The sequence below is a fragment of the Hyperolius riggenbachi genome, chromosome 2 (assembly GCF_040937935.1).
Source record: "Hyperolius riggenbachi isolate aHypRig1 chromosome 2, aHypRig1.pri, whole genome shotgun sequence".
In the NCBI taxonomy this organism is placed as follows: domain Eukaryota; kingdom Metazoa; phylum Chordata; class Amphibia; order Anura; family Hyperoliidae; genus Hyperolius; species Hyperolius riggenbachi.
The window spans coordinates 560,499,199-560,523,223 of NC_090647.1; the positions used below are offsets into that span (position 1 = coordinate 560,499,199).

The window sequence follows — 24,025 nt, forward strand, 5'->3', positions numbered from 1 at the left end:
ATGTGGATGTTTTATGTGATGTTCTAAATGTCAATATGTATAAGACGGATAATGTTGATATCATATGTGTTGTGCTACATAATGATGCTTGTCCTGTGGACACTCCGTCGGCTGCAGGAGTAACCAGCAATGGTCGCTGGGCTGCAGCAGGTGGACTGTCCACTGAAGGGGCAGACAGCAACAGGCCAGATCTTCCTCCTTCAGATGTTTTCAAGACCAAAGGTGATGTGGGGTATGATATGTGTAATGTGGGCGCTCCCTCCGCTGCCGTGGTAACCCGCAGCGCTAGCGGGTCTACAGCAGAGGGACTGTCCACCGAAGTGGCAAATGTTGCTGGGTCAGCAACATCCACTTCAGAACCTGGCCCTGAGGGCCCAGGAGCCTCTCCGTCTGCGGTCCTCCTGGAATGTGTGACAGGCAGCACTGAGCTCTCTGGGGCTGTTCGATTTGACAGCAGCCTGGAAGAGCTCAGGGGGCTAGCCAGCAGGTCACCAGCTGGGAGGGGCGGGCTGAGAGGGTTCTGGGAATTTATTTCCTCGGAGCTGTCCGAAGTGGAGGAGGCAGACCGGCAGATCGTTCCCCAAAGAGACCGAGAGATAGCTCCTGCCACTATAGAGAAAGTGCGTGTAGCGACGGTTGGAACCCTTCCCCAGCTGCAGCACTGTCTTTATGGTCGCGAATTCACGGTTGTCACTGACCCACATTCCTCTGGGTGGTTACGTCCGGTTGCCAAGGACAACGACACATTGCAGAAACCTGACCTAGCTTTCCATTCGTATAACTGGGAGCTAACTGACAGGTGGGGAACCCTCCTGAGGATGCTAAAGAGTTTCCCCACCCGGCCAGGCCGTCAATGTAGGCTTTGGCGGGATGATTCGTTAGATTCACCTGCCAGTGCCATCTGGAAGGGAAGCAATCATGGGAATGCGGATGGGCTGTCCCGTCAAGCAGAACCAACAGTGTAGGTGCTGGCAGGATGATCTGGGAAGATCGTCTGCCTTGCACCAAGTTAACGGCGGAGGTGTGGTGATATATTGGGTTGCTGATGATTTAAGGATAACAGGAACATATGCTTTCATTTTTCTGCCTGTGTTCCATGGAGGGAGCTGTTGCCTTTGATTGCTTGGGGCAAGGAAGTGGGTATTGTCTTGACCATATGAAGTGCTTTGAGTTTCTGCTAATGGGATTATCTGCCTGGCTTTTTGAACTCAGGAGACGGCCCATTGTCTCAATACACAAAGCAAGCCTAGTCAGGAAAAGACTAACACATGTCAACTTGTGGTGAAGAAACGCAAACATACCCTGTAAATTACATCTATTGGAAGGGGGCTGGAAATCTCTGCAGACTTTAAAAACAGGAGACAGGAAAAAGCCTTAATCAAGTTATCACCTGGAGTTGAAAGCCTCACTTAACAATCTCTTGATGTATAGACATTGTAACCTGGGGAAATTGGGCTAAGGAAGTCTTTTGTTGGGTGTGGGTACTATAGTGGATGTTGGATCTCTGGAAAAGGAATTGCTTTGAATTCTGTAAGTGTCAACAGGATATTTGTTGTTCTCAAGATTATGACAAGCGTTCGGTGATGTCACAAACGGGGAAAGTGCATTAGTTCCTGGGGGCTGGACATTAAATGCCCCAGGGGACACTTCGGACTATTTAAGCTGGCCCAGGACAGCCACCGGTATCTGCTCTTGGAGTTAGCGCATAGCTAGAGTTGATCTCGACTTTTGGTCGAACAAGCGGCATGCTCCTGCCGACAACGTTGAGACCTTCAAGTTGGTAACGTTTTTTTAATCCCCATTTTTAGTTTACGCAAATATCCGTGTGTGTTATCTTTGTAACCTCTTATTTTTGTAACTTTTATCTTGTAACATTTTTACTTTGTCTTTTTGTAATCTTTTGTATATATTAAGTTCTGCATTGTTCTATGTTTTTATGGAATATTAAATCATTATTTAATAAGCTTGATTTCTGCTGTACTAAACTAACACTCATAGCCTAGAAGAGACTGCAGTGTAGCTGTGTATAAGTCCATGCCTAATTTGTATGCTTGAGCAACACTACCATATGAAATTGTAATTGCATTGTGTGTGGGGGGGCGTTTGTCATACGTTGGCCTGAAGCGTGCAGCTGACCCAACGTACGATACGCCAGTGCGAGTAGCTAACAGTATCGTTCGGAACGACTGTTAGTGGTTTTACTGCACGACAGTGTAACTTGCATTACAAGTCAGTGTCTGATTGTGCTGTGTTACTGTACAACTGTACTGTGTGTGTGGGTGCGTGGCGTTCTCGTATTCGGCCTAAGCGCAAAGCTGACCCAAATACGAAAACGCAGATTGCGTGTTCAGCCCTCGACAGCTGAGGGGACGTGTCTAGCAACGCTAGTGGTGGCAGTGGGAAGTGTATGAGGGGTTCCAGCCTTGTTTGTAGCTTAAATAAGGCTGTTCCCTGCTTAATCTGGTCAAACCCGCAGTCGGGAACCGTATACGCAGGCGTGCCGCGGGCCGGTTCCTGAAACCGCCCACCTGACAAGAAACCCGCTGGCCAATCAGCAGCGCCGGCGGGTTTCAAAACCTCAGATCTGGCCAATCAAGTGTATAATACATAAACAAAGGGTAACAGAGTGTATTATACAGGCTGCCTCCTCCTCTGATGGTCACTTCATCGTGCGACCATCAGAAAGGATGGCAGCCGTGTAAGTGATCACCAGCACACACACTTTTGCCCACCCAGACCCCCCGATCGCCCACACCAGCCCTCAGAACCACCCCAGCACACCACTGTTTGCACCCAAGCACCCCCCTAAAAACCCATCAATCACTCCCTGTTACTAACAGTCAATGCTATCCCCTAGATTAGGTCCCTAACTGCCCCCCTAGGGTCCCCTGATCACCCCCCTACCCTCAGATCCCCCCAGAACCCCCAGACCACCCCCCTGTATACTGTATACATTTGTATACAGCTGCCTTACCCACTGATCACCTGTCTATCACCCCTTGTCACCACCACCCATCAGAGCAGACCCTAAACTGTCCCTTGGGGGCACCTGATCACCCACCTAGACCCTCAGATTGCCCTCAGACCCCCCCCCCCTCCTGATAACCTCCCCAGTGCACTGTTTACATCTATTCTCCCCTGTAATCAATCACTGATCTCCCATCGTCACCCCCTGTGTCTGCCACCCATCAGATCAGGACCCGGACCCAGTCTGCCCCGTGCGGACACCCAATCAACCCCCCACATCCTTAGATTGCCCTCAGACCCCCCCCCCCCCCCCCCCAATCACCTTCCCAGTGCATTGTATTTGATTGTGCTGTAATTGTATTTGATTGTGCTGACATTGTATTTGATTGTCCCGTGATCGGCTTTGATTGTCCCGTGATCGGATTTGATTGTCCCGTGATTTGATTGCCCTGTGATTGTCCCGTGATTGGCTTTGATTGGCTTTGCTTGTCTCGTGATTGGCTTTGCTTGTCTTGTGATTGGCTTTGATTGTCCCGTGATTTGATTGTCCCGTGATTTGATTGGCCTGTGATTGGCCTGTGATTGGCTTTGATTGTCCCGTGATTGGCTTTGCTTGTCTCGTGATTTGAGTGCCCTGTGATTGGCTTGCAATTGCCCTGTGATTGCCTTTGATTGGCTTTGTTTTCTCGTGATTGGCTTTGATTGTCCCGTTATTGTTTCTGATTGCCTCTGATTCCACACTCGCCACCCCAGATCACCCCCCTGTCACTATCCTAGTGATTTAAAAACAGTGATCAGTGAAAACTGTCACTTTAGTGTCACTAGTGTTAGCTGTTAGGCCAGTTAGCTAGGGCCCTTTGTTAGTGTCAGTTAGTGCTCAGCCCACTGCACCACAGTCACTAATTAGCGTCATCACTGTCGCTAATCAACATTGGATATATATATGGATATATATATGGATATATATATGTATGTATGTATATGTATGTATATGTGTGTAAGTGATCATTACTGATCGCAGTCAGATCTATATTGGGGTCACTAGGATCCACTAAATAAAAAATGCAGTGTTTGCCCGATCAGGCCTGATCGTTCGCCTGCACTTGCGTTCAGCCCACCCCTCCGCAGTGACAGAATTTTTTTTTTCTGATCACTGCAAAAAAACACTGTACAATAGCTGTGGCACTGTAAAGATCAGTTTTGATTTTTTTTTTTTTTTTTTTTAATCAAAACGCAGTGACCACAGCTTTCTGCTCCTCAAGTACTCCCTTTTGCTAGGTAGGTGCTCTTTTTTCCCCTGGGTAGTCTCAGAGGAATACCCCCACAAATGACCCCATTTTAGAAAGAAGACACCCCAAGGTATTCTGTTAGGAGTATGGTGAGTTCATAAAAGATTTTATTTTTTGTCACAAGTTAGCGGAAATTGATTTTTATTGTTTTTTTTTTTTACAAAGTGTCATTTTCCGCTAACTTGTGACAAAAAATAAAATCTTCTATGAACTCACCATACACCTAACAGCCTAGGTGCGCTAAGGGGCCCAACGTCCTATTCACGGGTCATTTTGAGGCATTTGGTTTCTAGACTACTCACGGTTTAGGGCCCCTAAAATGCCAGGGCAGTATAGGAACCCCACAAGTGACCCCATTTTAGAAAGAAGACACCCCAAGGTATTCCGTTTGGTGTATGGTGAGTTCATAGAAAATTTTATTTTTTTGTCACAAGTTAGTGGAAATACACTTTGTGAAAAAAACAATAAAAATCAATTTCCGCTAACTTTTGACAAAAAATTAAATCTTCTATGAACTCGTCATACACCTAACGGAATACCTTGGGGTGTCTTCTTTCTAAAATGGGGTCACTTGTGGGGTTCCTATACTGCCCTGGCATTTTAGGGGCCCTAAACCGTGAGGAGTAGTCTTGAAACCAAATGTCTCAAAATGACCTGTGAAATCCTAAAGGTACTCATTGGACTTTGGGCCCCTTAGGCTGCTTACACACCAAGACGTTACAGGCGCTCGTTAGTGCGCCTGTAACGCTCCCCCAACGCACAGCAATGTAACACAAGTGGGCTGTTCACACAGCCCACGTTGCGTTACATGTAATGCTGCACGTTCTCCGCAAAGTGCAGCATGCTACGGCGTTGGAGCGGCTATAGCCGCGTTAGACTGTTTGCACATGCGCAGTGGGGGGCGGAGAGGAGGCGGGGAGAGCCAGCTACAGTAGCCGCGCACATGGCTACTTAATATTCACTGCACTGGCGGCAGCTGATTGGCCGGCGGGACCACGTGATGCGGAGTGTCTCGCTCCGCATCACGTGGTCCCGCTGGCCAAGCAGCGCCACTCTGGGAGACATTATAGGAATCGAGCCGCCTAACGCGGCTCACTCTACCGTCGGCTCTTGCAGCACCATACGTTGTGTTAGGTGCACGTTATGCGACCTTAACGTGGCACCTAACACAACGTCTTGGTGTGCAAGAAGCCTTAGCGCAGTTAGGGTGCAAAGAAGTGCCACACATGTGGTATTGCCGTACTTGGGAGAAGTAGTATAATGTGTTTTGTGGTGTATTTTTACACATACTCATGCTGGGTGGGAGAAATATCTCTGTAAATGGACGATTGTGTGTAAAAAATAAAAAAAAATAAAAAATTGTCATTTACAGAGATATTTCTACCACCCAAAACACATAATACTACTTCTCCTGAGTACGGCGATACCACATGTGTGACCCCTTTTTGCAGCATATGTGCGCTAAGGGGCCCAACGTCCTATGAGCACCTTTAGGCTTTACAGGGGTGCTTACAATTAAGCACCCCCCAAAATTCCAGGACAGTAAACACACCCCACAAATGACCCCATTTTGGAAAGTAGACACTTCAAGGTATTCAGAGAGGGGGTTGGTAAGTCCGTGGCAGATTTCATTTTTTTTTTTTGTCACAAGTTAGCAGAAATGGAAACTTTTTTTTTTTTTTGTCTCAAAGTGTCATTTTCCGCTAACTTGTGACAAAAAATAAAATCTTCTATGAACTCACCATGCCTCTTAGTGAATACTTTGGGATGTCTTCTTTCCAAAATGGGGTCATTTGGGGGGTATTTATACTATCCTGGAATTCTAGCACCTCATGAAACATGACAGGTGCTCAAAAAAAGTCAGAGATGCGTCAAAATGGGAAAATTCACTTTTGGCACCATAGTTTGTAAACGCTATATCTTTTACCCAAACCAATAAATATACACTTATTGGATTTTTTTTTTTTTATCAAAGACATGTAGCACAATAAATTTATAGAGAAATTTTACTTTATTTGAAAAATGTCAGCACAGAAAGTAAAAAAAATCTTTTTTTTTTTTTTTGACAAAATTCATGTCTTTTTTGATGAATATAATAAAAACTAAAAATCACAGCAGCAATCAAATAGCACCAAAAAGAAAACTGTAGTAGTGACAAAAGGAGGTAAAATTCATTTAGATAGTAGGTTGTATGACCGAGCAATAAACCGTTAAAGCTGCAGTGGTCTGAATGGGAAAAAAAGTGTCTGGTCCTTAACCTCCCTGGCGGTTAATTTTTTTTGCCACATGGGCAAAAATCCTTTTGTTTTTAATTTTTTTTGTTTTGTTTTTGTTTCATGTAAAGCTACCAGAGTGGTAGCTACATGAAACACCACTAGAGGGCGCATGTGTCCCTCTAGTGAGATCGTCGCCGGCACTAATAGCAAACAGGGGAGCGCGTATATATAACGCGTTCCCCTGTTTGGCTTCTCCTGTCGCCATGGCGACGATCGGGATGATGTCATGGACGTCAGCCGACGTCCGGACGTCAGGCGCATCCGATCCGGCCCATAGCGCTGCCCGGAACTCATTGGTCTGGGCAGCGCAGGGCTCTGGCGGGGGGGGGGGGGGGGCCTCTTTCGCCGCTGCGTGCGGCCGATCGCCACAGAGCGGCGGCGATCAAGCTGTGCGCGCGGCTAGCAAAGTGCTGGCTGCGCGCACAGCACTTTGAATGGGGCGAATCGCCCCAGTAGAGCCTGAGAAATCCTCCTGCGCGGCTCGGGCTTACCGCCAGGGAGGTTAAAGGGGAACTTCAGCCTAAACAAACATACTGACATCAAGTTACATTAGTTATGTTAATTAGAATAGATAGGTAAAATAATCTCTTTTAAAAGAACAGGCAAATGTTTGTGATTCATGGGGGCTGCCATCTTTGTCATGGGGGCAGCCATCTTTTTGGTTGAAAGGAGGTGACAAGGAGCAGGAGACACAGTTCCAACTGTCCTGTGTCCTGATTAACTCTCCCAGCTGCACACGCTAGGCTTCAAATGTCAAATTCAAAATGTAAACAAAAAAAAATTGCACCAAAACAGCAGAAAGAGAACAACAACATCAGAAATCCCATCATGCTTTGCACAGCATCAGGGAAAAAAAGCCTGGGCAGTTTTCTTCTGTGCAGCTAAAAATGAGGCTTGTATAAGAGAAACACAGTTCTGATGCTGTGAAACTGTTAAAGAAACACCAAGCCTTTTCAGTGCTGCTGAGTCGATTTTTAGTCCGGAGGTTCACTTTACGGGGTGAAAAGACTGCGCTCCTTAAGTGGTTAAAATCACGGTAAAAATCGACATGATCGCATACATGAAAAATCGTGGCAATTTTTACGTGATTTTTACCAGGGCTGTGGAGTCGGAGCAATTTTGGGTGCCTGGAGTCGGAGTTGGGGAAAAAATGCACCGACTCCTAATGAATTTAAACTGTAATTAAAGTAGAAAATATGATAAAATGTTCTATTTCTCAGATAATAGTCATCATAAATAATTTATATATACAGTAATAGCCGTGCTTAGTCCACAAAAATGAAATAAACCAATCAAAATTAGTTACTTGTGGTGCTTCAATAAAACAGTCCCCGTATTTTTAAAGTCAGATACACATATCTGATTGTGACTGTACAGTATATATGATGTGTACACAGGAATCTCTTATATATACTAAATAATGTCTATGCTGTAAGAATAAAGCCTGATGTGTAGCCGTGTCACTAATAGAGATGGTCAATGAGATGGAAATAATTCTGCATTGATGCTGATTTATGCAAATGTACGCACTCTCTTTGCTGATGAAATCAAATAATTTGATATGTTGTTAAAATTTGGTTTGGTGACTACAAATTAAAGGGTACCGGAGACGGATGAAAAGTTTTATACAGGTCCTTCTCAAAAAATTAGCATATTGTGATAAAGTTTATTATATTTTCTGTAATGTACTGATAAACATTAGACTTTCATATATTTTAGATTCATTACACACAACTGAAGTAGTTCAAGCCTTTTATTGTTTTAATATTGATGATTTTGGCATACAGCTCATGAAAACCCAAAATTCCTATCTCAAAAAATTAGCATATTTCATCCAACCAATAAAAGAAAAGTGTTTTTAAAACAAAAAAAGTCAACCTTCAAATAATTATGTTCAATTATGCACTCAATACTTGGTTGGAAATCCTTTTGCAGAAACGACTGCTTCAATGCGGCGTGGCATGGAGGCAATCAGCCTGTGGCACTGCTCAGGTGTTATGGAGGCCCAGGATGCTTCAATAGCGGCCTTAAGCTCATCCAGAGTGTTGGGTCTTGCGTCTCTCAACTTTCTCTTCACAATATCCCACAGATTTTCTATGGGGTTCAGGTCAGAAGAGTTGGCAGGCCAATTGAGCACAGTAATACCATGTCAGTAAACCATTTACCAGTGGTTTTGGCACTGTGAGCAGGTGCCAGGTCGTGCTGAAAAATGAAATCTTCATCTCCATAAAGCTTTTCAGCAGATGGAAGCATAAAGTGCTCCAAAATCTCCTGACAGCTAGCTGCATTGACCCTGCCCTTGATAAAACACAGTGGACCAACACCAGCCAGCAGCTGACATGGCACCCCAGACCATCACTGACTGTGGGTACTTGACACTGGACTTCAGGCATTTTGGCATTTTCCTCTGGCACCTTGATTTCCGAATGACATGCAAAAGTTGCTTTCATCCGAAAAAAAGTACTTTGGACCACTGAGCAACAGTCCAGTGCTGCTTCTCTGTAGCCTAGGTCAGGCGCTTATGCCGCTGTTTCTGGTTCAAAAGTGGCTTGACCTGGGGAAAGCCCATTTCCTGCACACGCCTGTACACGGTGGCTCTGAATATTTCTACTCCAGACTCAGTCCACTGCTTCCGCAGGTCCCCCAAGGTCTGGAATCGGTCCTTCTCCACAATCTTCTACAGGGTCCGGTCACCTCTTCTCGTTGTGCAGCGTTTTCTGCCACACTTTTTCTTCCCACAGACTTCCCACTGAGGTGCCTTGATACAGCACTCTGGGAACAGCCGATTCGTTCAGAAATTTCTTTCTGTGTCTTACCCTCTTGCTTGAGGGTGTCAATGATGGCCTTCTGGACAGCAGTCAGGTCGGCAGTCTTACCCATGATTGCGGTTTTGAGTAATGAACCAGGCTGGGTGTTTTTAAAAGCCCCAGGAATCTTTTGCAGGTGTTTAGAGTTAATTAGTTGATTCAGATGATTAGGTTAATAGCTCGTTTAGAGAACCTTTTCATGATAGGCTAATTTTTTGAGATAGGAATTTTGGGTTTTCATGAGCTGTATGCCAAAATCATCAATATTAAAACAATAAAAAGCTTGAACTACTTCAGTTGTGTGTAATGAATCTAAAATATATGAAAGTCTAATGTTTATCAGTACATTACAGAAAATAATGAACTTTATCACAATATGCTATTTTTTTGAGAAGGACCTGTACATACCTGGACAATCCACAGTAGAGTCGGCACCATCAATTTGTATTAAAGCTCTTTTATTCCATCAAAAGTGGTTTAAAAAATAATCTGTAGCAGCGACAGCCCTGCTGTTTCGGTCTTGCAACCTTTCTCAAGCTGTTCAGCATTACATGTACCCACAGTTACATTGCCTAGGGCCTGATAGATGTTCTTTGTTCCGGTCTGTACCTTTTACAAGTACTCTTACCAAGGACTAGTTTTAGGCTACTTGCACACTAAGACGTTGCGTTAGGTGCCACGTTAAGGTCGCATAACGTGCACCTAACGCAACACCTGGTGCTCTTCGATGTGGACGTCAGAGTGAGCCGCGTTGTGCAGCTCACTCTGGCGTCCGTGATGCGTACTCTTGGACGCATGCGGCATCACGTGGGCCTGCCGGCCAATCGCCGCACAGAGCGGCCGCTCCAGGAAGTAAACACTGCACGTCACAACGTGCAGTGAATATTAATTAGCCATGTGCCTGGCCGCTCTCCGCTCCTCCCCAACACGACTGAGCATGTGCAGACAGTCTAAAGTGGCTTAAGCCGCTCTAACGCCGTAGCATGCTGTACTTTCTCTACAACGTGCAGCGTTACATGTAACGCAACGTGGGCAGTGTGAACAGCCCACTTGTGTTACATTGCTGTGCGTTGGGGGAGCGTTACAGGCTGCATTAACGTGCGCCTATAACGTCCTTGTGTGTAAGCAGCCTCAGTCTATGACTAAAGGGAATAAATATGGCAGTCTACATATTCTTCTCACTTCAGTTGTCTTTTAAAATTCCTAAGCGTTGGCAGTTAAGAGATGAATTTTATGTTACATACTTTCAATCAACAAGATTGTAATATGCAAATTAGAGGAGTCAGTGAAATCCTAAACTTCGGAGTCGGTGGATTCTTGTACTGACTCCACAGCCCTGATTATTACCGCAATTTTAATGAAAGTGAATGCTACCGATTTTTTTTTTTTTTTTTTAACGCTCAGAGCTTATAGTGTGGCTGAGCCCTAAGGGCTTGTTCACACCTTGGGCATTTTCGTGTTTTTTTTTTATTTTTTTTATTTTAAGCGCTGGCAATTTTCAGAAATCGCCCTAAAGCCTCATCTACACGGGTAGATGAGGCTCCGATCCGGCGGCTCGATTAGCCACCGAAACGCTTCTTCCGCGTCCCCGCTGGATTCGATTCCCCGCTCATCCCCGCCGGCGCCGCTTATCTTCCGCTCAAATCCCTGCCATTGTCCCCTCGCGGGGAGCGAGCAGGGAAGCGGCGGTGGGGAGATCCGTCCTGTCGGATCTTATCAATCGAGCCGCATCAGCAGCTCTATTGATAAGGAACATCGCCGCCGCATCTACGCGTGTAGATGCGGCTTTACAGCGCTTGTGCAATGATTCCCTATGACAGTGTTCACATATGAGCGGTTCAATTCCAGTCCGCTCACTAAAGCGCTGCCTGTACCATTTTCTGGGTGATTTGCCTGTAATGGAAGGTGTAGGGTAATCGCAAAGCGAAAAAGTGCCTTCTATAGCGATTTCCCCAGCGCTTTGATGAATAAATACATTGTATTTATTCTTTTCCGGGTACAAGAGCTCACTTCCTGAATGACGTCAGAAAGTGGAAAAAAAAAATCCCTCTGCAAAATCGCTTGTGATTGTCTATTGTTGTGACTTGGATGAAGATCAGATCACAATTTATGACCAATTTGTGCATAAATTTATATAATTCCAAATGATTCACATACTTTTTTTTTTTTTTTTTTTTTTTTTTTGCTACTGTACATTCCTGGAAAAATTTGTGAACGGTCTGTGAACATTGTTCATGATGTTCATCCATCACTAGCTGTCAGCATCAGGTGGTTTTAGACATGCGGGAGAGAAAACACTTAAATGTAAAGGAATATTTATGATCTCTGTAGACCCCAGAAGTAGAGCTGAGAGGTGTGGCTGTGCTGGGGCTCCTCCCTACATATCAGTTATGTGGCAGTAACACTGTGTGGCTACAAGCTTCCGGCCTCTAGAGGGAGCCCCACAACACAGCTGTCTTCTGCGCTCTGATCATTTCTCTTTCTGCCCACAGGTGGCGCCACTGTGACCGCTACCCTCGGGGATACAGTACAACTTCCATGTACATTTCCCTTTATACACGGAGTGGATAACCTGCTGCTTCTCTGGGAGAGGATAGATGGGAATGGAAAGCTTCTGGTACACAGATTTAGAAGGGGACAGGATGACCTCTCTCAGCAGGATCCTCAGTACACGGGACGCACCGCACTGTCCAGCAACCTGTCACAGGGGAACCTGGCCCTGACACTGACTGCTGTGACCCGCAGAGATGGGGGGACCTATTACTGCCGAGGTACCAATCAGAGAAGAGATGATTCAACTGCAGTGACTCTGTCCATAATGGGTAAGTTGTATCCTCCTCTGTCTGTGACATCACATAACTGCCAATCATGTAATGTCTCCAGAGTGCAATCATTATACAGAGCAGATTGTACAATGCAGGACTAATGTGATCTCTCATTGCCCTCTGTGGCCTATCCTCCCCTTCTTCCCCTCTGACTCCACCTCCTACTCTTCCTTTATCCTCCCTCTACTTTCGGTGGCCTCTCCTCCACTCCTCCCCCTCTGAGCTCTCCTCCTGCTCTTCCTTTATCCTCCACCTCTGAGCTCTCCTCCTGCTCTTCCTTTATCCTCTCCCTTTCTATGGACTCTCCTCCTCCTGCTCTTCCTTTATCCTCTCTCCCCCTTTCTGTGGTCTCCCCTCCTCTCCCTCTGAGCTCTCCTCCTGCTCTTCCTTTATCCTCTCTCTCCTTTCTGTGGTCTCTCCTCCTCTCCCTCTGAGCTCTCCTCCTGCTCTTCCTTTATCCTCCCTCTCCTTTTTGTGGCCTCTCCTCCTCCCCTCTGAGCTCTCCTCCTGCTCTTCCTTTATCCCCTCTCTCCTTTCTGTGGTCTCTCCTCCCCTCCTCCCCCTCTGAGCTCTCCTCCTGCTCTTCCTTTATCCTCTCTCTCCTTTCTGTGGTCTCTCCTCCCCTCCTCTCCCTCTGAGCTCTCCTCCTGCTCTTCCTTTATCCTCTCTCCCTTTCTGTGGTATCTCCTCCCCTCCTCTCCCTCTGAGCTCTCCTCCTGCTCTTCCTTTATCCTCTCTCTCCTTTCTGTGGTCTCTCCTCCCCTCCTCTCCCTCTGAGCTCTCCTCCTGCTCTTCCTTTATCCTCTCTCCCTTTCTGTGGTATCTCCTCCCCTCCTCTCCCTCTGAGCTCTCCTCCTGCTCTTCCTTTATCCCCTCTCTCCTTTCTGTGGTCTCTCCTCCCCTCCTCCCCCTCTGAGCTCTCCTCCTGCTCTTCCTTTATCCTCTCTCTCCTTTCTGTGGTCTCTCCTCCCCTCCTCTCCCTCTGAGCTCTTCTCCTGCTCTTCCTTTATCCTCTCTCTCCTTTCTGTGGTCTCTCCTCCCCTCCTCTCCCTCTGAGCTCTCCTCCTGCTCTTCCTTTATCCTCTCTCCCTTTCTGTGGTATCTCCTCCCCTCCTCTCCCTCTGAGCTCTCCTCCTGCTCTTCCTTTACCCCTCTCTCCTCCTGCTCTTCCTTTCTCCCCTCTCTCCTTTTCTGTGGTCTCTCTCTCTCTCTCTCTCTCTCTCTCTCTCTCTCTCTCTCTCTCTCTCTCTCTCTCTCTCTCTCTCTCTCTCTCCCCCTCCCTCCCTTCCTCCTGCTCCATCATCCTCTCTCCCTTTCTGTGGTCTCTCCTCCTCCTCCTGCTCTGCCTTTATCCTCTCTTTCCTTTCTGTGGTCTCTCCTCCTCCTCCTGCTCTTCCTTTATCCTCGCTTTCCTTTCTGTGGTTTCTCCTCCTCCTCCTCCTCTTGCTCTTCCTTTATCCTCTCTTTCCTTTCCGTGGTCTCTCCTCCTCCTCCTGCTCTTCCTTTATCCTCTCTCTCTCTCTCTCTCTCTCTCCCCCTCCCTCCCTCCCTCCTCCATCATCCTCTCTCCCTTTCTGTGGTCTCTCCTCCTCCTCCTGCTCTGCGTTTATCCTCTCTTTCCTTTCTGTGGTCTCTCCTCCTCCTCCACCTCCTCCTGCTCTGCCTTTATCCTCTTTCCTTTCTGTGGTTTCTCCTCCTCCTCCTGCTCTTCCTTTATCCTCTCTTTCCTTTCTGTGGTCCCCCCTCCTCCTCCTGCTCTTCTTTTATCCTCTCTTTCCTTTCTGTGGTCTCTCCTCCTCCTCCTGCTCTTCCTTTATCCTCTTTCCTTTATGTGGTCTCTTCTCCTCCTCCTGCTCTTCCTTTATCCACTCTTTCCTTTCCGTGGTCTCTCCTCCTCCTCCTGCTCTTCCTTTATCCTCTCTCTCCTTTCTGTGGTCTCTCCTCCTCCTCCTGCTCTTCCTTTATCCTCTCTCTCCTTTCTGTGGTCTCTCCTCCTCCTCTTCCTTTATCCTCTCTCTCCTCCTCCTCCCCCTGCTCTTCCTTTATCCTCTCTTCCTTTCTATGGTCTCTCCTCCTCCTCCTGCTCTTCCTTTATCCTTTTTCCTTTCTGTGGTCTCTCCTCCTCCTTCTCCTGCTCTTCCTTTATCCTCTCTCTCCTTTCTGTGGTCTCTCCTCCTCCTGCTCTTCCTTTATCCTCTCTTTACTTTCTGTGGTCTCTCCTCCTCCTCCTGCTCTTCCTTTATCCTCTCTTTCCTTTCTGTGGTCTCTCCTCCTCCTCCTGCTCTTCCTTTATCCTCTCTTTCCTTCCTGTGGTCTCTCCTCCTCCTCCTGCTCTTCCTTTATCCTCTCTTTCCTTTCTGTGGTCTCCCCTCCTCCTCCTGCTCTTCTTTTATCCTCTTTCCTTTCTGTGGTCTCTCCTCCTCCTCCTCCTCCTGCTCTTCCTTTATCCTCTCTTCCTTTCTGTGGTCTCTCCTCCTCCTCCTGCTCTTCCTTTATCCTCTCTTTCCTTTCCGTGGTCTCTCCTCCTCCTCCTGCTCTTCCTTTATCCTCTCTCTCCTTTCTGTGGTCTCTCCTCCTCCTCCTGCTCTTCCTTTATCCTCTCTCTCCTTTCCGTGGTCTTTCCTCCTCCTGCTCTTCCTTTATCCTCTCTCTCCTTTCCGTGGTCTCTCCTCCTCCTGCTCTTCCTTTATCCTCTCTCTCCTTTCTGTGGTCTCTCCTTCTCCTCCTCCTGCTCTGCGTTTATCCTCTCTTTCCTTTCTGTGGTCTCTCCTCCTCCTCCTCCTCCTCCTGCTCTGCCTTTATCCTCTTTCCTTTCTGTGGTTTCTCCTCCTCCTCCTGCTCTTCTTTTATCCTCTCTTTCCTTTCTGTGGTCTCTCCTCCTCCTCCTGCTCTTCCTTTATCCTTTCTTTCCTTTCTGTGGTCTCCCCTCCTCCTCCTGCTCTTCTTTTATCCTCTCTTTCCTTTCTGTGGTCTCTCCTCCTCCTCCTGCTCTTCCTTTATCCTCTTTCCTTTATGTGGTCTCTTCTCCTCCTCCTGCTCTTCCTTTATCCTCTCTTTCCTTTCCGTGGTCTCTCCTCCTCCTCCTGCTCTTCCTTTATCCTCTCTCTCCTTTCTGTGGTCTCTCCTCCTCCTCCTGCTCTTCCTTTATCCTCTCTTTCCTTTCTGTGGTCTCTCCTCCTCCTCTTCCTTTATCCTCTCTCTCCTCCTCCTCCCCCTGCTCTTCCTTTATCCTCTCTTCCTTTCTATGGTCTCTCCTCCTCCTCCTGCTCTTCCTTTATCCTTTTTCCTTTCTGTGGTCTCTCCTCCTCCTTCTCCTGCTCTTCCTTTATCCTCTCTTTCCTTTCTGTGGTCTCTCCTCCTCCTGCTCTTCCTTTATCCTCTCTTTACTTTCTGTGGTCTCTCCTCCTCCTCCTGCTCTTCCTTTATCCTCTTTCCTTTCTGTGGTCTCTCCTCCTCCTCCTGCTCTTCCTTTATCCTCTCTTCCTTTCTATGGTCTCTCCTCCTCCTCCTGCTCTTCCTTTATCCTCTCTCCCTTTCTGTTATCTCTCCTTTCTGTGGTATCTCCTCCTCCTCCTGCTCTTCTTTTATCCTCTCTTTCCTTTCTGTGGTCTCTCCTCCTCCTCCTCCTGCTCTTCCTTTATCCTCTTTCCTTTCTGTGGTCTCTCCTCCTCCTCTTCCTTTATCCTCTCTCTCCTTTCTGTGGTCTCTCCTCCTCCTCTTCCTTTATCCTCTCTCTCCTCCTCCTCCCCCTGCTCTTCCTTTATCCTCTCTTCCTTTCTATGGTCTCTCCTCCTCCTCCTGCTCTTCCTTTATCCTTTTTCCTTTCTGTGGTCTCTCCTCCTCCTTCTCCTGCTCTTCCTTTATCCTCTCTTTCCTTTCTGTGGTCTCTCCTCCTCCTGCTCTTCCTTTATCCTCTCTTTACTTTCTGTGGTCTCTCCTCCTCCTCCTGCTCTTCCTTTATCCTCTCTTTCCTTTCTATGGTCTCTCCTCCTCCTCCTGCTCTTCCTTTATCCTCTCTCCCTTTCTGTTATCTCTCCTTTCTGTGGTATCTCCTCCTCCTCCTGCTCTTCCTTTATCCTCTTTCCTTTCTGTGGTCTCTCCTCCTCCTCCTGCTCTTCCTTTATCCTCTCTTCCTTTCTATGGTCTCTCCTCCTCCTCCTGCTCTTCCTTTATCCTCTCTCCCTTTCTGTTATCTCTCCTTTCTGTGGTATCTCCTCCTCCTCCTGCTCTTCCTTTATCCTCTTTCCTTTCTGTGGTCTCTCCTCCTCCTCCTGCTCTTCCTTTATCCTCTCTTCCTTTCTATGGTCTCTCCTCCTCCTCCTGCTCTTCCTTTATCCTCTCTCCCTTTCTGTTATCTCTCCTTTCTGTGGTATCTCCTCCTCCTCCTGCTCTTCTTTTATCCTCTCTTTCCTTTCTGTGGTCTCTCCTCCTCCTCCTCCTGCTCTTCCTTTATCCTCTTTCCTTTCTGTGGTCTCTCCTCCTCCTCCTCCTCTTCCTTTATCCTCTCTTTCCTTTCTGTGGTCTCTCCTCCTCCTCTTCCTTTATCCTCTCTCTCCTCCTCCTCCCCCTGCTCTTCCTTTATCCTCTCTTCCTTTCTATGGTCTCTCCTCCTCCTCCTGCTCTTCCTTTATCCTTTTTCCTTTCTGTGGTCTCTCCTCCTCCTTCTCCTGCTCTTCCTTTATCCTCTCTTTCCTTTCTGTGGTCTCTCCTCCTCCTGCTCTTCCTTTATCCTCTCTTTACTTTCTGTGGTCTCTCCTCCTCCTCCTGCTCTTCCTTTATCCTCTCTTTCCTTTCTGTGGTCTCTCCTCCTCCTCCTGCTCTTCCTTTATCCTCTCTTCCTTTCTATGGTCTCTCCTCCTCCTCCTGCTCTTCCTTTATCCTCTCTCTCCTTTCCGTGGTCTCTCCTCCTCCTCCCCCTGCTCTTCCTTTATCCTCTCTTCCTTTCTATGGTCTCTCCTCCTCCTCCTGCTCTTCCTTTATCCTCTTTCCTTTCTGTGGTCTCTCCTCCTCCTTCTCCTGCTCTTCCTTTATCCTCTCTTTCCTTTCTGTGGTCTCTCCTCCTCCTGCTCTTCCTTTATCCTCTCTTTCCTTTCTGTGGTCTCTCCTCCTCCTGCTCTTCCTTTATCCTCTCTTTACTTTCTGTGGTCTCTCCTCCTCCTCCTGCTCTTCCTTTATCCTCTCTTTCCTTTCTGTGGTCTCTCCTCCTCCTCCTGCTCTTCCTTTATCCTCTCTCCCTTTCTGTTATCTCTCCTTTCTGTGGTATCTCCTCCTCCTCCTGCTCTTCTTTTATCCTCTCTTTCCTTTCTGTGGTCTCTCCTCCTCCTCCTCCTGCTCTTCCTTTATCCTCTTTCCTTTCTGTGGTCTCTCCTCCTCCTCCTGCTCTTCCTTTATCCTCTCTCTCCTTTCTGTGGTCTCTCCTCCTCCTCTTCCTTTATCCTCTCTCTCCTTTCCGTGGTCTCTCCTCCTCCTCCCCCTGCTCTTCCTTTATCCTCTCTTCCTTTCTATGGTCTCTCCTCCTCCTCCTGCTCTTCCTTTATCCTCTTTCCTTTCTGTGGTCTCTCCTTCTCCTGCTCTTCCTTTATCCTCTCTTTCCTTTCTGTGGTCTCTCCTCCTCCTGCTCTTCCTTTATCCTCTCTTTACTTTCTGTGGTCTCTCCTCCTCCTCCTGCTCTTCCTTTATCCTCTCTTTCCTTTCTGTGGTTCCTCCTCCTCCTGCTCTTCCTTTATCCTCTCTTTCCTTTCTGTGGTCTCTCCTCCTCCTCCTCCTGCTCTTCCTTTATCCTCTCTTTCCTTTTTGTGGTCTCTCCTCCTCCTCCTCCTCTTCCTTTATCCTCTCTTCCTTTCTGTGGTCTCTCCTCCTCCTCCTGCTCTTCCTTTATCCTCTCTTTCCTTTCTGTGGTCTCTTCTCCTCCTCCTGCTCTTCCTTTATCCTCTCTTTCCTTTCCGTGGTCTCTCCTCCTCCTCCTGCTCTTCCTTTATCCTCTCTTCCTTTCTATGGTCTCTCCTCCTCCTCCTGCTCTTCCTTTATCCTCTCTCCCTTTCTGTTATCTCTCCTTTCTGTGGTATCTCCTCCTCCTCCTGCTCTTCTTTTATCCTCTCTTTCCTTTCTGTGGTCTCTCCTCCTCCTCCTCCTGCTCTTCCTTTATCCTCTTTCCTTTCTGTGGTCTCTCCTCCTCCTCCTCCTCTTCCTTTATCCTCTCTCTCCTTTCCGTGGTCTCTCCTCCTCCTCCCCCTGCTCTTCCTTTATCCTCTCTTCCTTTCTATGGTCTCTCTTCCTCCTCCTGCTCTTCCTTTATCCTCTTTCCTTTCTGTGGTCTCTCCTCCTCCTTCTCCTGCTCTTCCTTTATCCTCTCTTTCCTTTCTGTGGTCTCTCCTCCTCCTGCTCTTCCTTTATCCTCTCTTTACTTTCTGTGGTCTCTCTTCCTCCTCCTGCTCTTCCTTTATCCTCTCTTTCCTTTCTGTGGTCTCTCCTCCTCCTCCTGCTCTTCCTTTACCCTCTCTTTCCTTCCTGTGGTCTCTCCTCCTCCTCCTGCTCTTCCTTTATCCTCTCTTTCCTTTTTGTGGTCTCTCCTCCTCCTCCTCCTGCTCTTCCTTTATCCTCTCTTTCCTTTCTGTGGTCTCTCCTCCTCCTCCTGCTCTTCCTTTATCCTCTCTTTCCTTTCTGTGGTCTCTTCTCCTCCTCCTGCTCTTCCTTTATCCTCTCTTTCCTTTCCGTGGTCTCTCCTCCTCCTCCTGCTCTTCCTTTATCCTCTCTCTCCTTTCTGTGGTCTCTCCTCCTCCTCCTGCTCTTCCTTTATCCTCTCTCTCCTTTCCGTGGTCTTTCCTCCTCCTGCTCTTCCTTTATCCTCTCTCTCCTTTCCGTGGTCTCTCCTCCTCCTGCTCTTCCTTTATCCTCTCTCTCCTTTCTGTGGTCTCTCCTCCTCCTTCTCCTGCTCTTCCTTTATCCTCTCTCTCCTTTCTGTGGTCTCTCCTCCTCCTCCTCCCCCTGCTCTTCCTTTATCCTCTCTCTCCTTTCCGTGGTCTCTCCTCCTCCCCCTCTGAGCTCTCCTCCTGCTCTTCCTTTATCCTCTCTTTCCTTTCTGTGGTCTCTCCTCCTCCTCCTGCACTTCCTTTATCCTCTTTCCTTTCTGTGGTCTCTCCTCCTCCTCCTCCTGCACTTCCTTTATCCTCTTTCCTTTCTGTGGTCTCTCCTCCTCCTCCTCCTCCTGCACTTCCTTTATCCTCTTTCCTTTCTGTGGTCTCTCCTCCTCCTCCTCCTCCTGCTCTTCCTTTATCCTCTCTTTCCTTTCTGTGGTCTCCCCTCCTCCTCCTGCTCTTCCTTTATCCTCTCTTTCCTTTCTGTGGTCTCTCCTCCCCTGTTCTCCTTTTGAGCTCTCCTCCTGCTCTTCCTTTATCCTCTCTTTCCTTTCTGTGGTCTCTCCTCCTCCTGCTCTTCCTTTATCCTCTCTTTCCTTTCTGTGGTCTACCCTCCCTCTGAGCTCTCGTCCTGCTCTTCCTCTATTCTCTCTCTCCTTTCTGTGGTCTCTCCTCCACTCCTCTCCCTCTGAGCTCTCCGCCTGCTCTTCCTTTATCCTCTCTCCCTTTCTGTGGTCTCTCCTCCCCTCCTCCCCCTCTGAGCTCTTCTCCTGCTCTTCCTTTATTCTCTCTGTCCTTTCTGTGGTCTCCCCTCCTCTCCCTCTGAGCTCTCCTCCTGCTCTTCCTTTATCCTCTCTCTCCCTTTCTGTGGTCTCTCCTCCCCCTCTGAGCTCTCCTCCTGCTCTTCCTTTATCCTCTCTCTCCCTTTCTGTGGTCTCTCCTCCCCTCCTCTCCCTCTGAGCTCTCCTCCTGCTCTTCCTTTATTCTCTCTCTCCTTTCTGTGGTCTCCCCTCCTCTCCCTCTGAGCTCTCCTCCTGCTCTTCCTTTATTCTCTCTCTCCTTTCTGTGGTCTCCCCTCCTCTCCCTCTGAGCTCTCCTCCTGCTCTTCCTTTACCCCTCTCTCTGAGCGCTCCTCCTCTTCCTCCTCATCATCCTCCTCCTGCTCTTCCTTTATCCTCTATCCCTTTCTGTTGTCTCTCCTCTCCTCCTGCTCTTCCTTTATCCTCTCCCCCTTTCTGTGGTCTCTCCTCCCCTCCCTCTGAGCTCTCCTCCTGCTCTTCCCTTATTCTCTCTCTCCTTTCAGTGGTATGTCCTCATCTGAGCTCTCCTCCTGCTCTTCCTTTATCCTCTCCCTTTCTGTAGTCTCTCCTCCCCTCCTCCCCCTCTGAGCTCTCCTCCTGCTCTTCCTTTATCCCCTCTCTCTCCCTTTCTGTGGCCTCTCCTCCCCTCCTCCCCCTCTATGCTCTTCTCCTGCTCTTCCTTTATTCTCTCTATCCTTTCTGTGGTCTCTCCTCCCCTCCTCTCCCTCTGAGCTCTCCTCCTGCTCTTCCTTTATTCTCTCTCTCCTTTCTGTGGTCTCTCCTCCCCTCCTCTCCCTCTGAGCTCTCCTCCTGCTCTTCCTTTATCCTCTCTCCCTTTCTGTGGTCTACCCTCCCTCTGAGCTCTGCTCCTGCTCTTCCTTTATCCTCTCTCTCTTTTCTGTGGTCTCTCCTCCCCCTTCCCCTCTGAGCTCTCCTCCTGCTCTTCCTTTATCCTCTCCCTTTCTGTGGTCTCTCCTCCCCTCCTCTCCCTCTGAGCTCTCCTCCTGCTCTTCCTTTATCCTCTCTCCCTTTCTGTGGTCTACCCTCCCTCTGAGCTCGCCTCCTGCTCTTCCTTTATTCTCTCTCTCCTTTCTGTGGTCTCTCCTCCCCTCCTCTTCCTCTGAGCTCTTCTCCTGCTCTTCCTTTATCCTCTCTCTCCCTTTCTGTGGTCTCTCCTCCCCCTCCCCCTCTGAGCTCTCCTCCTGCTCTTCCTTTATCCTCTCTCTCCCTTTCTGTGGTCTCTCCTCCCCCTCCCCCTCTGAGCTCTCCTCCTGCTCTTCCTTTATCCTCTCTCTCCCTTTCTGTGGTCTCTCCTCCCCCTCCCCCTCTGAGCTCTCCTCCTGCTCTTCCTTTATCCTCTCCCTCTCCTTTCTGTGGTCTCTCCTCCCCTCCTCTCCCTCTGAGCTCTCCTCCTGCTCTTCCTTTATCCTCTCTCCTTTCTGTGGTCTCTCCTCCCCTCCTCTCCCTCTGAGCTCTTCTCCTGCTCTTCCTTTATTCTCTCTCTCCTTTCTGTGGTCTCCCCTCCTCCCCCTCTGAGCTCTCCTCCTGCTCTTCCTTTATTCTCTCTCTCCTTTCTGTGGTCTCTCCTCCCCTCCTCTCCCTCTGAGCTCTTCTCCTGCTCTTCCTTTATCCTCTCTCTCCCTTTCTGTGGTCTCTCCTCCCCTCCTCTCCATCTGAGCTCTCCTCCTGCTCTTCCTTTATTCTCTCTCTCCTTTCTGTGGTCTCCCCTCCTCCCCCTCTGAGCTCTCCTCCTGCTCTTCCTTTATCCTCTCTCCTTTCTGTGGTCTCCCCTCCTCTCCTCTCCCTCTGAGCTCTCCTCCCGCTCTTCCTTTATTCTCTCTCTCCTTTCTGTGGTCTCTCCTCCCCTCCTCTCCCTCTGAGCTCTTCTCCTGCTCTTCCTTTATCCTCTCTCTCCCTTTCTGTGGTCTCTCCTCCCCCTCTGAGCTCTCCTCCTGCTCTTCCTTTATTCTCTCTCTCCTTTCTGTGGTCTCCCCTCCTCCCCCTCTGAGCTCTCCTCCTGCTCTTCCTTTATCCTCTCTTCCTTTTCTGTGGTCTCTCCTCTCCCTCTGAGCTCTCCTCCTGCTCTTCCTTTATCCTCTCTCTCCCTTTCTGTGGTCTCTCCTCCCCCTCCCCCTCTGAGCTCTCCTCCTGCTCTTCCTTTATCCTCTCCCTCTCCTTTCTGTGGTCTCTCCTCCCCTCCTCTCCCTCTGAGCTCTCCTCCCGCTCTTCCTTTATCCTCTCTCCCTTTCTGTGGTCTCCCCTCCTCTCCCTCTGAGCTCTCCTCCTGCTCTTCCTTTATCCTCTCTTCCTTTTCTGTGGTCTCTCCTCTCCCTCTGAGCTCTCCTCCTGCTCTTCCTTTATCCTCTCTCTCCCTTTCTGTGGTCTCTCCTCTCCTCCTCTCCCTCTGAGCTCTCCTCCTACTCCTCCTTTATCCTCTCTCCTTTCTGTGGTATCTCCTCCCCTCCTCTCCCTCTGAGCTCTCCTCCTGCTCTTCCTTTATCCTCTCTCTCCTTTCTGTGGTCTCTCCTCCTCCTCCTGTTCTTCCTTTATCCTCTCTTTCCTTTCTGTGGTCTCTCCTCCTCCTGCTCTTCCTTTATCCTCTCTTTCCTTTCTATGGTCTCTCCTCCTCCTCCTCCTGCTCTTTCTTTATCCTCTCTTTCCTTTCTATGGTCTCTCCTCCTCCTCTTCCTTTATCCTCTCTTTCCTTTCTGTGGTCTCTCCTTTTCCTCCTGCTCTTCCTTTATCCTCTCTTTCCTTTCTGTGGTCTCTCCTCCTCCTCCTGCTCTTCCTTTATCCTCTTTCCTTTTTGTGGTCTACCCTCCCTCTGAGCTCTTCTCCTGCTCTTCCTTTATTCTCTCTCTCCTTTCTGTGGTCTCTCCTCCCCTGTTCTCCCTCTGAGCTCTCGTCCTGCTCTTCCTCTATTCTCTCTCTCCTTTCTGTGGCCTCCCCTCCTCTCCCTCTGAGCTCTCCTCCTGCTCTTCCTTTATCCTCCCTCTCCTTTCTGTGGTCTCTCCTCCCCTCCTCTCCCTCTGAGCTCTCCTCCTGCTCTTCCTTTATCCTCTCTCTCCCTTTTTGTGGTCTCTCCTCCCCCTCCCCCTCTGAGCTCTCCTCCTGCTCTTCCTTTATTCTCTCTCTCCTTTCTGTGGTCTCTCCTCCCCTCCTCTCCCTCTGAGCTCTCCTCCTGCTCTTCCTTTATCCTCTCTCTCCCTTTCTGTGGTCTACCCTCCCTCTGAGCTCTCCTCCTGCTCTTCCTTTATCCTCTCTCTCTTTTCTGTGGTGTCCCCTTCACTCCTCACCCTATGACTCCTCCTCCTTCTCTTCCTTTATCCTCTCTCTCCTTCCTGTGGTCTCTCCTCCACTCCTCTCCCTCTGAGCTCTCCTCCTGCTCTTCCTTTATTCTCTCTGTCCTTTCTGTGGTCTCTCCTATCCCTCTGAGCTCTCCTCCTGCTCTTCCTTTATCCTCTCTCTCCCTTTCTGTGGTCTCTCCTCCCCCTCCCGCTCTGAGCTCTCCTCCTGCTCTTCCTTTATTCTCTCTCTCCTTTCTGTGGTCTCTCCTCCCCTCCTCTTCCTCTGAGCTCTTCTCCTGCTCTTCCTTTATCCTCTCTCTCCCTTTCTGTGGTCTCTCCTCCCCCTCCCCCTCTGAGCTCTCCTCCTGCTCTTCCTTTATCCTCTCCCTTTCTGTGGTCTCTCCTCCCCCTCCCCCTCTTAGCTCTCCTCCTGCTCTTCCTTTATCCTCTCTCTCCCTTTCTGTGGTCTCTCCTCCCCTCTGAGCTCTTCTCCTGCTCTTCTTTTATCCTCTCTCTCCTTTCTGTGGTATCTCCTCCCCTCCTCCCCCTCTGAGCTCTCCTCCTCCTGCTCTTCCTTTATCCTTTCTCTCCCTTTCTGTGGTCTCTCCTCCCCCTCCCCCTTTGAGCTCTCCTCTTGCTCTTCCTTTATTCTCTCTCTCCTTTCTGTGGTCTCCCCTCCTCCCCCTCTGAGCTCTCCCCCTGCTCTTCCTTTATCCTCTCTCTCCCTTTCTGTGGTCTTTCCTCCCCCTCTGAGCTCTCCTCCTGCTCTTCCTTTATCCTCTCCCTCTCCTTTCTGTGGTCTCTCCTCCCCTCCTCTCCCTCTGAGCTCTCCTCCTGCTCTTCCTTTATCCTCTCTCTCCTTTTCTGTGGTCTCTCCTCTCCTCCTCCCCCTCTGAGCTCTCCTCCTACTCCTCCTTTAT

The 24,025-nt window shown here is 48.8% G+C and overlaps 1 protein-coding gene across 3 annotated transcripts in view; it reads left to right on the plus strand.

Annotated features, from left to right (window-relative positions):
• Positions 1 to 24,025, plus strand: part of LOC137547374 (uncharacterized) — a 106,915-nt gene that overhangs the window by 70,959 nt on the left and 11,931 nt on the right. For all 3 annotated transcript variants that reach the window (XM_068270913.1, XM_068270916.1, XM_068270915.1), the window contains exon 3: positions 11,832 to 12,161. In XM_068270913.1, the coding sequence (XP_068127014.1) occupies positions 11,832 to 12,161 (330 nt within the window). The remainder of the gene's footprint in view (positions 1 to 11,831; positions 12,162 to 24,025) is intronic.